This window comes from Filicampus tigris, chromosome 13 (genome assembly GCF_054856515.1).
Source record: "Filicampus tigris isolate MCC_2025a chromosome 13, RoL_Ftig_1.0, whole genome shotgun sequence".
In the NCBI taxonomy this organism is placed as follows: Eukaryota; Metazoa; Chordata; class Actinopteri; order Syngnathiformes; family Syngnathidae; genus Filicampus; species Filicampus tigris.
In genome coordinates this window covers 5,488,845-5,502,459 of record NC_141229.1, presented here as the reverse complement: position 1 = coordinate 5,502,459, position 13,615 = coordinate 5,488,845, and the positions used below count along the sequence as shown (strand labels likewise).

At 41.2% G+C, this 13,615-nt stretch overlaps 1 protein-coding gene across 1 annotated transcript; it reads right to left on the bottom strand.

The window, feature by feature from the left end:
• Nucleotides 1–84: 84 nt before the first annotated feature.
• ganc (glucosidase, alpha; neutral C) lies at nt 85–13,407 on the bottom strand. The gene is made up of 23 exons (XM_086049011.1): nt 13,245–13,407; nt 13,027–13,089; nt 12,323–12,425; nt 12,039–12,166; nt 11,542–11,721; nt 11,423–11,444; nt 10,721–10,781; nt 9,101–9,197; nt 8,253–8,424; nt 7,231–7,351; nt 6,785–7,020; nt 6,258–6,464; nt 5,696–5,839; nt 4,509–4,605; nt 4,341–4,442; nt 3,570–3,744; nt 3,418–3,486; nt 2,350–2,414; nt 2,192–2,268; nt 2,049–2,123; nt 1,126–1,239; nt 469–581; nt 85–404 (listed from the first exon to the last, which is right to left on the bottom strand). Exons 1-23 carry the CDS (start codon nt 13,271–13,273, stop codon nt 188–190), a joined length of 2,667 nt encoding a protein of 888 aa, XP_085905137.1. The 5' UTR covers nt 13,274–13,407; the 3' UTR covers nt 85–187.
• Nucleotides 13,408–13,615: the final 208 nt, after the last annotated feature.

Here is a 13,615-nt window from a genome sequence, read left to right as displayed (position 1 = left end):
CCTTTGACATCTTTTATCATCTTTTATTGGAGACAGGCCCTGGAAAACGACAAGAGACAGGAAAGACACAGGAAAACGTTCATCTTAACTTTAAGTGTGCGATTTTATTTTTTTGGAGCAGTCTACAATCCAACTCAATCAATTACATTTCGCAAATAAAGTCAAGGTGTAATGCTGTGGCAGCAAGTCAACCAATCTGGATGTCCCAGTCGTCATCGAGGCTGAGCTCCAAGTTGCCGATGCTGAGCGAGAGCCGCTCCGGGTCGTACTCGTACTCCGCTGACGCGCCCTCTGCCGCCCCCGCCATGTAGACCTGTACCGCTGATGGCTGGCCCCGCAACCCCAAGACCTCCACCGAGCGCAGCGCTATGCCGCGCTTGTAGCTTCCCACTTGGCCGGCGGCTCTGCCGGGTGGCAGTGTTGAGATGTCATGTAAATCTAAAATGAGGAGGGCGGGGGAGAACTCACCGGCACTGCAAGCGTCCTGCTAGCATGCGGAAGGAGCGTAGGCAGAACTCCCGCTTGTCGCGGTACGAAAAGGTGTGGCCGTCATCCAGGTACACCTCACCGTTGGCGCCACCCTGTGGGAGATTGGAAACTAACTGAAACGACATCTCATGTTTATAAAACTACCTGTAACTATAATTTGTCGATTAATATTTTACATGGGCTTTCAGGGTTCATTGTAAATTTAATTTATTTCAGTATTGCTGTTTGGTCTGTACAGAAGATAGAAGGTCCAACAGTCGTTTCAGAATAGTGGTTTACTTTTTTTTTTTTACACAATACTCAGTGACTTTTTTAAAATCTTGCACTCAACAAATACTCCATATATCAAAACAAACTCAAGCTAATACCAAAACTAATCTAAAATGAAGCATTTTCAAAAACTAAAAACAAATTGAAAAATTCTCTAAAAACAAAAGTCAAAACAAAATAAAAACTAACTATCATGGAAAATCTCAAACTACCTCCAACGCTAATAAACTCCGATAAAGGGCCAAAACAGAGCATAAGGAATTTAGCGTGTGCCTTTCAAACAGAACTCCGCAAAAGCAGCATTGCCGCAACTGCAGCTCTGAAGCTACCCGCCATGCTTCGAGCTATCCACTTTGCTCCTCTCACCTGACCGTCCAGAGCCACCGTGATGGCGAGGGGCGTCTTCTGGAGGTCAGCGGTGCAAGTCCCCACCGCTACGGCGCGGCACACCATCGTACCGCCTCGCTGGAACACCGGAATCTGATGACGTTGCACACAAATGGGCATGTTTGTTCACTCCAATGGTTAGCTAGCTCTTGAAGTACCGTATTGGCCCGAATATAAGACGGTGTTTTTTTTGCATTGAAACAAGACTGAAAAAGTGGGGGTCGTTTCATATTCGGGGTCACAATTGCACTTTAGTTTACATATTTAAATGTTCAGATATTAAGATTTGAATGAGGCAAAATAACTCTCTCAAATATATTGTTATAATCATTCGTTTCAGATGTACTGTAATTATTTTCTGTATAAAAATTAATTTGGTGTTCAAAAAAACTTTTTTCAAACTTGAGTCTTGAAAAAGACGGGGTCGTCTTATAATCAGGGCCGTCTTATACCCGGGCCAATACGGTATTTAAGATAACACGATGTACTCATATAATACTGTTGTGTCCGAGAATGTGAGTACACGACTTCACGCATTCACTTTACTTATACTTTGCGACATTGCTGTCACATCGTTGTCGCAGTACGGCATATGGACATATGCTACAAATGCCAGCTGTTAACGTAGATCCATGCAGCTTTTGCATGATTGTAATAGTAAACCGAGTTCGTTAGTTAATTGGTCAATTGTGGCCATCATAAAACTTTATGCATTAAATGTGATGTTTTGACATTTCAATATTCTGAACTCTTTGTAATGTGTAGTTAACAGTTTGCTTGTGGCTTTTGCAATCTGCTGTTAACAGTTCTGCTTTAAAAAAAAAAAAACTTTCTCCAGGGAAGCTTCATGTTGACAGAGATAACAGAAACCTGAAAAGATTAAAAAAAAAAAAAAAAATTACCGTTTCCAAGGTTACCGGGAAACTCAGAGTCATGCCTCCTTGGTGAACCGCCGCCGATTTGACGTCATACCAAAGCTGAAACACAAACCAAACCGATATAGTTGACAGTAACTTAAAACCTCTTGGATCAATATTTACGCTACCTGCTCCGCTCCGGGAAATACGACTTCCAATTCGGAAATGCCGGATTCCGTGACGGGACACGCCATCAGCGCTTCCCCTGTGTTCAACATTAACATAAATTAATAGAACAAACAGTGTTAGCGGTGAGTGGGTGAAAAAATGCTAAAAGCTACATCACCGAGCATGTACTGGTGGTCCACGCTGAAGATGTTCTTCTCCTGAGGGAATTCTATCCACAGTGGCCTGAACATCAAGGACATTACTTTAGGGACAACCCCCAAAAGCAAATGAGATTCCATACAAAATGATGACTTGTTCAAGTCCAGTTTGTTGCTGGCAACAACCAGCAAACAGTTAAAGCAAGATTTGTGTGTGTGTGTGTGTGTTCCATTTGCTGGATTTTGGTTTCCCCACGTGTCCCCCCCAGTGCCGGCAGACTAATCACCGCTTCAAAGGGATGAGTCATTTTATTTTATTTTTGTTTAAAGTGGAAGTCAACGCTAAAATCTTTTTTCAAGAATATGTTCTATGCAAGCCCACTAGTTGAAACAAGGCACTGATAAATATTGCGTTTGTGGAATAAGTGTTAATCCACTCGTTTTTAGCTACCTCAGGCGGCGGCCATTTTGTTTTCTGTCGACTGAAAATGACATCACAACTGCTCACAACGACCAATCACTGTTCAGATTCAGAAAACAGGTCAGCCGTGGTTGGTCGGTGTGAGCAGTTGTGATGTCATTTTTAGTCGACAGAAGACAAAATGGCCGCCCCCAGATTTGGCTAAAAGTGAGTGCATTTTGCTACTTAATTTATAGCCCACAAACGCAAAATTAATAAGAATGCAGTGTTTCAATTAGTGGGTCTACTGTTTCCTCTTTTTTTTTTTAGTGTTTCAGGATGGTTTGTTTTTGACTGACTGTTTCTCTAAATGGCAGTAAAGTACATTAAAAGAGTTTAAAAAAAATCAACATGTTACTTAATAGATTACAGGTACATTGAATAAAAATGAAAATGTTTTAAAACTGACAACTGGCTAACCAATCAACTGACCAGCTAACCAACCAAGAAAGCAACCTAGCAACCCACTAAAATGCAACTCAATACATCGCATATAAAGTTAACCGTTTTTATGATAGTGACAACTATCATAAACTGTTGAATGCTAACAAGTGGCGGAACAAACAGATATTGAAAACATCATTTGTAAAGTTTTTGCCAATCTTATCCAGCGAGCAGCGGCACTGACCTGAGCACAGGCAGGCCGTCGGTGTGCGCCCGGTAGAAGAGAGTGTACCAGTAAGGTATCAAGCGGTACCTGAGAATCCAGACGCTTGTTATTTTTGGAATTATTTCAAATGAGGTGAATGCAAGTGTAGGCAAAGGACCGTGGTACTGTACCGCTCTTCAATGACACTTCGGATGGTGTCGGTCACATTCTTCTCGAACAGCCATGGCTCCCGGCGCACCGTGTTCATCGACGAGTGACCTCGGAAGAAGGGCTGCAGGCAGGCGGCTTGGTACCAGCGGACCAGCAACTCGGGGCTCGGCTCCGGAATGAACCCGCCAATGTCGGCTGAAAGGCACGGGAACAAATTTCAAGCTATTCCCTCGAGATAAAGATTGATTGCCTACGTGGATGGAAAGCCCACATCAAGGGTTTTAATTTGATATAGCACGTCAAGGTTCTGCTAATCCGCTCATACGTTCTCCTCTCAAAAGGTGTTGTCGTAATTGGCTTCAATGAATTACTTAGAGAGGAGGTCAACCCAAACATATTTTTTTTCAAGAATATGTTCTATGCAAGCACACTAGTTGAAACAAGGCATTCTGATAAATATCGCTTTTGTGGGATAAGAGTTAATCCATCCATTTTCAGCCATCTCTGGGGGGCGGCCATTTTGTCACTTTTGTCGACTGAACGACCAGTCGCGGCTGACCTGTTTTCTGAAGCACTTTACACTGGTTTTAAGATCACTGCACTGGCTCTCCAAGTTTTCCAGGATCGCTTTAAAGATTCTTTTACTAGTTTTTAAATGTGTTCATGATGTTGACAAATCCGTTGCATTTTTAATGTATGAAAAGTGCTTCACACATAACATATGATTTGATTCTAATGGGATCTGGACTGGAGTAGCTATTTTGAATTTTTTTTTTTTTTTTTTAACTCACCTCCGCAGAACGAGAGGCCTGTTACGCACATGGACAGACACATGGGGATGGAGATCTTCAGATACTCCCAAGTCGAGAGGTTGTCGCCCGTCCACACGGCTCCTGCGTGACAAACCATTGCTGCTCATGGTTCCGTTTTGTACTGGAATTCAACGTTGATCCGCATACCTAGTCTCTGAGTCCCGGCGAAGAAGGAGCGAGACAGGACGAAAGGCCTCTCGATGCCACCCGAGCGGGTCATCAGGCCGTCCACAGACGCCATTTGCTAGGAGAGATGAATTGAGCACCAAAAAATTTATTTGTGGTGCTGTACGTCAATGCATCAACCTTTCTTTCCTTTTCGCTTAGAAAGCAAAAATTAAAAAATAGAAAAGTTACACACTATTTTGTTTGTATTTTAATCTAATTTTAACACGAGCAGAACCGCCGCCAAACAAAGAAAAAATATCAAACAAAAACAACTGACACACGCACAGTGAGGTGATCGGTGAAATCAAAAGAATATGGGGCTCACGTCATTGCGTCTGTCGGACCGCATGGGACGATTAAATATGCAGGACGGAACGCGGTGATGGTTAGATGATGCCCAGCTCCGGAGACCAGTAAAACATGGTGAGAGCCTCCAACATTTTCTTCAACGTTACTTTTAATGTTAGCTACCAATGTTCGTTTCAACAATAGCGTCTAGTGTTAGCTTTCAACATTATCTCCAACGTTAGCGCTAAGTAAGACCAATGATAGCTTCAGATTTTTCCTCCTGTGTTGATTTCCAAATTGAGCTTTGTCATTAGCTTCAGAATTTGTTCCCAATGTTACCTCAAATGTTAGCATTCATTGGCTTCGACAAAGCCTCTAACGATAGCTTTTCATGTTTAGCTTCTGAAGTTAGCTTCAAACGCTAGCTTTCGGTGTTGAATCCTGAAATTAGCTTCCATAGTTACCTTTAACCTTAGAGCTCGACAGACTTATGTTAAATAACATTTCTTTTTGTTAAATTACAATGAAATAAAACAATCAGTCTATGTTCCATTATTTTAACATTTTAATTTCCAGATTAAAATGGAAAGAATGAATCACACGGATGATTGTAGGCTACGTCTTAAAGCAATGGATTACAGCTCATTTTCCGCATAAAATATTGCACAGTCCTTCTGTTTGATAAGTTAACAGTGGGATTGACTGACGTGCATTTGAATGTTTGCTAAGAGCCTCAGGCTCCACCACATTCCACCACCTTTCCGCTTTTAGCAATCTCTTTTTTTTTTTTTTTTTTTTTGTTCAAACATGCCAGTCAAGTCAATATTTGTTAGACTAAAACTATTACTATTTATTTTCATTCCTTTTTTTCCCCTCACCTGGTAAAAACCGTACAGGTTGTGCAAGTCACGGTGTTCCCAGCCGCCATATTGCAACGCGTCCTTAGGCAACGTCAACTCGGGCCCGGAGAACACGGTGGGTTCGTTCATGTCAGTCCATGCGTGCAATGATGGCGTCGAGCCCTGCGTCGAGAAACACACATCCAAAATGACAAAAAAAAAATTCTTATTAGGTCACAGCAACAATTTAACGTTTGGTTTGACGTTTGAATTCCTACTACAAATTACTGTCAGAAGTGAGACAAAAGACCGTCTTTCCACTAATGTTTATTCTGTACATCGTCTAAATGAGGTCTTATTGACAGTATAGTTATGTGGATGGAAAGCCATCATCGAGGGTTTCAATTTGTTAAATGGCCAAATTGGTGTCAGAAGTGGGACGAAAGACCATCTTTTTTATCGCCAATTTTCTTATGTCATCATACGACGTTTTAATTGACAACATGGTTATCAGTTACACAGATGGAAAGTCCTCATGAAACCCTTGGATTTGATGCATTACCAAAGTGGAGTAAGAAGTGGGACGAAAGATCATACTAACCTTGTACCGATCCAGGGAAAAGCACTTGGCGTACCAGGCCCGGGTGTGCGGGCTGCTGAAGTCCGGAAAATACGAGTCGCCCGCCCAGGAAGTGCCCTTGTAGAGATGCCCTTCTCTGTCCATGACGAAATGCCCTCCGTCCAGCCCCTCATGGTACAGCGACCAATCAGGATCGATCATAATAGGTGGATCAATGATAACCACCAACTGAAATCAGATAAGAGACTGGCTGGGTTGGGAGTAAAACAGCGGAATGTAGGACGAAAGAAGAAAACAGGGCTTAAGAAGGATTAAATATGAACAAGGACTAGAGCTTTGGACTAAAGACTTTGTAACAACAGAATACAACAAAACTAAAAAAAAGATGGGGGGACTCAGATAGGACTAGGACTACAGACTAGGTCTAAAGACTAGGATTTCTCGTAATTAGGACAACATACAAGAGACAGACAGACTAGGACATAGGACTAAAGACTGTGACTTGGTACTTGGTGACTTGACTAAGGACAGAAAAACAGGTGATGGACCTTCCTGTTCTTCTCCTCCAGGTGGCGCTGCAGGCAGGCCGGGTCAGGAAACAGCTTGGGGTTCCAGGTGAAGAAGCGCTTCCCGTCCGTGTGTTCGATGTCCAGCCACATGACGTCGTACGGGATGTGGTGCTGGTCAAACTTAGCGTCCACCTCTGCCATGTCTTCTTGGGTGTCCTCGTCCCAGCGCGAATGGTGGTAACCCAGGGTGAATAGAGGCGGGAGGGCCTGGTACCCTGGAGGGGGTGTCAGGTTGTGTTCACAATCATTTACTCATTCACTATATAGGGATTTTTTTTATTGTGTGTAGTTGATTAAGACGTTCAGTAAAAATCCCTATGTAGTGATTAGGAAGTGAATGAATGGATGAATGATTCAGAACACTGTGTTGTCGCCGTTACGTTTACTTCTGGGAAATCGGTGCTTGTGATCTGTCGCTCACACACCCGTCAGCTCAGCGTACTGGCGGTACATCTGTGCCGGGCTCGGTCCCAGCAGAACCATGCAGTCTATCACTCCGCTCTCAGATAGCCAGTGGACGTCGGTGTGGGGCAGCGGCCCGTCTTCCTGGCGGAAGTCCAGAAATTTAGATAATTATTCATTAGAACTAGTTTGAGACAGGACTAAGAAATAAAACGGGACTATGGACAAGTACTAAAGTGCTCGGACCTAAGACTGAAGACTGTGATAGGACTTAAGACTAACTGCACTAAGGACTAGGTCTTAGGAGTTAGGACGGAAGGCTATGGAAAAAACAGATGTTTTGTTATTTTGGTGAAAGGTTTTCTTATTTGTTTGAAGAGCTTTGCAAAAATAGCCAACAGTTCCAAAAAAATGTGCTTAGGCCGTCAGAAAAAAAAAAAATATGACAAGGCAAAAGATTTATGCACAAATAAAGACCAAAACAGGACTAAAGACTAAGAATTTTAACTAAAAATTGAGTACTAGCAAGACTAAGGAACACTGAAAAACTAAGACAGCACTAAAGACTTAAAGTGACGGAGCTCAGACTATATACTTAGGAGTAAACACTAGGATATACTGTACAGTAGGACAAAAGACTAAGACAGACCAAAAGACACGACTAAAGACTAAAGCAGGAATAAGGACTAGGGGAAATAAAACGAAAATGTAAGAACTAAAACAGCATGAAAGACTAAGATTGGACTAATAATTAAAACTGGATTATGATTTAATTAGGACAAAGGCAATGATTTAGGCCTAAAGACTATAACATAGAGAGATATTAGGAAGGGACAAAAGGCTATAGGACAATGGACGAGGATTTAGGACTAAAGACCAGGATTTGTGACTAAAGAATAAAAAAAAGACTAAGGACTTCAGACATATCTAAAAGAGGAGTTAGGACAAAAGGTTAAGAGGGGACTTAAACCAAGATCGAGACGAAAAACTGCAACAGGACCAAGGGGTAGGAATACAGACTTGGGACTAAAAACTCGCCCAGTACCTGGCTGTAGTTAACGTGCACAAACGAGTCTGAGGCATTGAGCCAAAAGACTCCCAAAGTTCGGTCCTGCTTGTGAGCCACCACGAGCGGGACGCTGCCGTACACGCCCAGATGGCTGTTGATCTCATAGGCGAATACGTCCAGGTTGTACAGTCGGTAAGGTTCGTCATTTCTGGGGAGGACATTGGAGCAGATACACTTTGCGCGTGAAAGTCGGTCGAAGTTTGCACTCGGAATCGCTAACGGACGCTCCGGATTAGAGCCGAAATGGGCAAGACGAGATCGGTCTAACAAAAAACGAGTTTTACATTTATTATTTTTTTTCCCACGTACAAAAATTGTTACGGCGTACACAATTTGAAATGATCAAAAAACGTATAAAATACGGGGAAAACGTACAAGTTGACAGGTATGTGGTTCAAACTCCTTGGGGTCTCGCCACTGTCCTATAGAATTACACGCATATATTAATAGACAACGCATCTGCGGCTGAGTGCGAATACAGACGGAACCTGATTTTCATGCTAGCGCAAGCGGTTTACCAATTTGTGAGATCGGAGTGTGCAGCAGAGGGATTGTCATTGGAGATAAGTGAGGCAGAGGTATAATTTGCCGGCAGAAAGTCGATTCCAAACCTACACCTCCTCAGACTACATCTAAGGTGACTGGTCTGACGTGATTTTTGCAAATTTGATCTGGGCGCAGTCAGACTATATTCATTTTTGGGTCACTCGAGGAAAAGTCATCAAATTTCAGAGGGGAAAGAATGATAAATGTTAAATGTCAAAACAAGTCCAATCAGGCAAAAAACAGGACAGTGTGTAAAGGTAATTTAGTTATTCGTGGACCTGGTGTCTGCCAGGCGGAGGCTGTCGGCGTGTTCTGGCACGCCGAACACATCCTGGAATCCATGGAGACGCAAGTCAGCGCCAATGCTACTGGGTCCTACGCGGTAAAACACACAGCATCATACTTAGCTTCTTCAACTTCGTCAATGCTAAAAGAGCAAGAGAACATTCATTGCATATTAAATATCACAACTAAAATAAGTAATAAATCAGCTTTGGGGGGGGGCTATGGTTTTGTTGGTATGTCTTCCCTGTTACTTTTGAAACATTTATATTGCAGACATATTTTAAATAGTTGCCTGAGGTTGTGTCTCAGGATATGAGCAACAATGTTTCTACAACCTTTTTATCCATCTAAAGAGAAAACAATGTGATCTCTATGATTCAGCAGAAATGACATTTATTTGTCATATTAGCAGAATTAATATCAAAGTATGTTCTTGAGCGATTAGCGCAGCTGCTAACACAGCTAGCAAGACCTCTTAGCAAAAACATTAGCATTGCCTTGCAACTGCAACTTTCAACCTTGTTACCGTAGTTAGTAAGATACTAGAATTCTATTATTCAAATAAAATGTAATTTTCTTTAACTGTAAAGGATTTATTCAGCAATTTTGTTTAAACGTGTGTTTTTTAGCTTATTGAGTATTTGTATCTGGGTTATGCCAAACACAGACAAACATATGACATAACAATAAATGATTGTTCCTCACCTGCTTTTCTTGACGATATAACAAATTTAAAAAAATTTTTAAAAAAAGGAAAATTAATCATATTCATCCGTCCCTCAAAAATACTGGTGGCTAAATTGTCCTTGAATTTTAGAATGACCCATGTATTCTTATTCCGTTAATGTGAGTGAAATGTACAAAAATAAATTTTAATTTTGATAAATTTCAAACATTTGTACAAGATATCTGAATCTGTTCCAATTTGGCTAAATGTAGATAATGAACAATAACAAATATTTTTAAAAAGCAAACGACAAAACAAGAACATTTAGTTAATGTTAAGTCTAAACTGAACATTCAGTTAATGTCAAACACCAAAAAAGCAAATTTGAAAAAGTCAGCCAACTCTACTAATATTTGCACAGCCATTTAGCAGCCTGTTTTTGCAGGAACCATCCACCCATCCATTATCCAGTCCGTTTATCCTCACATAAAGTCGCGGGCGTGCTGGAACCTATCCCAGCTGGCTTCAGGAAGTAGGCGGGGTACACTCTGAACCGGTCGCCAGCCATTCGCAGGGCGCACAGAGATAAACGAACAATCACTCTCACACCTAGGGGGCAATTTAGAGTGTACTATTAGCCTACCATGCGTGTTTTTGGAACGTGGGTGTCCACGATTCGTCCGCAGTCCGTCATTAGTCTATTTTTTGCGGCGAGGCTTCGATGGCGAGTGAAAGTTTAGTCGGACTCGCAGACGGACGGTCATTTAAAATTAGAGGCGGACCGGCCTATAGACCGGTACTACTTTTTTCACCCCCGGAAAAAAAAGGCGGAAGGATACCCACGCTGCAGTCGGAGGTCTAATAACGGACGCTCAATTTTTAGTCAAATGCCCACCTCTGATTATTTACATTACAAATTCTTCATTAGCGTGAGGTGAACCCAAACCGTTGGCTTTGATGTCCACAAAGTTCCTGAATGTCTCTCTCCACAGGTTGTCTTCTTCCAGCTGTGAGAAAGTTGAGACAATAATTGTCAGTGATGCTCCGCAACTCTTAGATTTGATGATAAATAATTCATAGTTTGTTGGTTAAGTCAGAACTTGGTTAAGTTTAAGTTGTAAATTAATACATATTTTCTGTAAATATAGCTAACGTGATAATTGTAAGACAAAGCGAAATGCTAATCAAAATGTTAATTACTGTTGATAACGTCGTGTTGTGTTCATGTCTGGAACCTTTATTTCTTGTGTTGTTACTACAGCAAGTTTAGAGTCTGGGACATTAACTGCAACTCAACTGCGCATGTCCACCTTTTCGCGCTAATGCTAATGCTAATGCTAATGCTCATGCTCGAAGTTAGACTGACGTCAAAAAGGACGCTAACGATCCCGAAGACTTAAAGACCAGGTGTGAAGTAAACTTGGCCAACCATCTTGTGAGTAAAACTAAAACCATTTTAAACATACTTTAGTTTGTTTTCATGAGCACACACCCATAGCAACGTGCTTAACAACGAAAATGCAAATGTTCGGCAATTTCCGGTAATATTTGGTGAGTGACGTCATTCGAAGAGATCGAGCAATAAACGGTTCCAAAGAATTATAGAGGAATTATTAAACAAACGCTGGTCGTGCCGTGTGCCTCTGACCTCTTTTCTCTCTTCCTTGGCCCTGAGAAAAAAAAAACCACACATGAGACAAAAATGTCTATTATGTTGAATACCGTCGGCTCACTGTATGTTAATTGACATATAAATGAGCCGCTCACTCCGGGGGGCGTTCCCGCAGATTCTCGAACCATAGCTTGCTTTGTGCGTTGAACGTCACCACCGCTTGGTCCTCGCACAGGAGCTCCACGCGGAAAGGTTGGCGCCACACGCGGCACCCGTAGAGTCCCGAGGCCCAGGAGAGCGTCACCGAGTCATCCTGACGCTCCTCCAGTCTCACCCTGCCCGGCACATCACAGAGGAGTCGATAACTTCACAGAGTTATAGGATGGCATCAAAGAGTTGTAGGATGACGTCAAAGCGGTGTGAGACGATGTCAAGCAGGTGCATGAGGTCGTCCAAGAGGTACGTGATAATATCAACAGGAAAGAGGACATCGAGGAAGTGTGTGACAACCTCCAAGAGGCGTATGCGGATGTCAAAGAGGTGTATGGTGATATTAAACGGGGTCAATTTGACCCTCTGCATAAGTGACAGACTAAACGGGGTCAATTTGACCCGCCACATAGTAAGAGTCTATATGCGTGGCCAGCCTCACTTTTCACACTGCGGCTCCTGGGTGAGAACATCCGGGACCCGGTAGCGTGCTTTGATGGGAATCAGTTCGTCAATGACGATCCTGACCGTGTTGTTTTTGCAGGGCGACAAGCACACAAGCAGCTGGCTCTGTGGGGAAAACAAACAAACAAAAAAACTCAAATCTTCATAATCTGAATAATAGTCGCGACACACCTGGAATGTAATCTGTGTTTTTTTTTTAATTCATTGAATATTTTACCTTTATGTTAGTGGGTTATTTTTAAATGATGGTGGACTTCATACCTGTATGTCTGGTTCCAGCAACTCGAAGTGGACTCCCTTTTCGCTGAGGACAAGTGTATGGAAAAGGGCTTCGTACTGCATTTTGGGACCCTTTGTCTGCCGTCTTTCAAAAAAATTCAAAAGTGACATGATTTTTAACATTATTAATGAAATTTGAATTAAAAACTGACTGACTTTAATTATTATTATGATTACTTTGGATTTTTCTGAATTATTCACTGGATTCACACTCGGTTGCATTTGGTTAATTAATCGCAAAATATTATAATTATATAAAAATGTCAATGAGAAAAATTTAATAAAAACTTCAAAAAGCATTTCAGTACAATATAAATAAATACATTTTTGAAAATTGAAACTTAATCGCACAAAAATGAAAAGCAGAAAATTAAATACGAATACCAGAAATGTTTATATTCACATTCAGTTAAAAATTATATAAAAGGAAAATATTTGTTGTTTTTTACAGTAAAAAAATATATAAAATATCACCCAAAAAATCACAAAGAAATAAAAAGTTGAAATACTAAATTATGTTAAATGCTAAATCAACATAATTTAAACACATGAATTAATCTGAAATGATTATACCACACCATAATAAAAATACACAGTTAAAAAAAAAATCAAAGCAGTACAGAATTGTATTAAGTTCATGTGAGTTCAAGACAAATAAATAAGTTTAGAATGATGAAGTGACACACCTGTAAAAGGCGACCTGATGACTTTTCATAAACTTGTGCTTGCCATCACCACCTGGCACACCACTGTGGAACACCAACAACAAAAACACATAGTACCACATTACATTTAAAAGGGAAAAAATATATAGTGCTCAATTGAATAGTATGCAGAAGCGGTCACTATGAGATGCCAGTGTTAAATTTAACGTGTTATTAATAGTAAAAAGTCCAAATGATACCCAGGGATGGGCTGTTTCACGTCCACCATGTCGAGTACAGAATCAGAGCAAAAGAAGAAGAAGGTCGCGCAGCTTCTAGTCAGACAGTCGGATTTACACCTGAAATAAAGCAACAACTTCTCGTGTATGTTTTTTATACTGGAAATTTTGACAGCGTCAAGCTACAACTACCACGACTCGTCTTACTGGAAGTGCGACCGCACTCACATTTCCGGTGTTGTATTTCAAAACAAAAGATTTTTTTTTTTTTAATGTAAAGTGGACATATGATGACTATAATTTACGTTTTACTGTTGTGTATAGAACTACAGTGGTGCCTTAAAAAAGTTTAATGAGTTATGTGAACGTGCTAAAAAAAAATAACCTTTCCC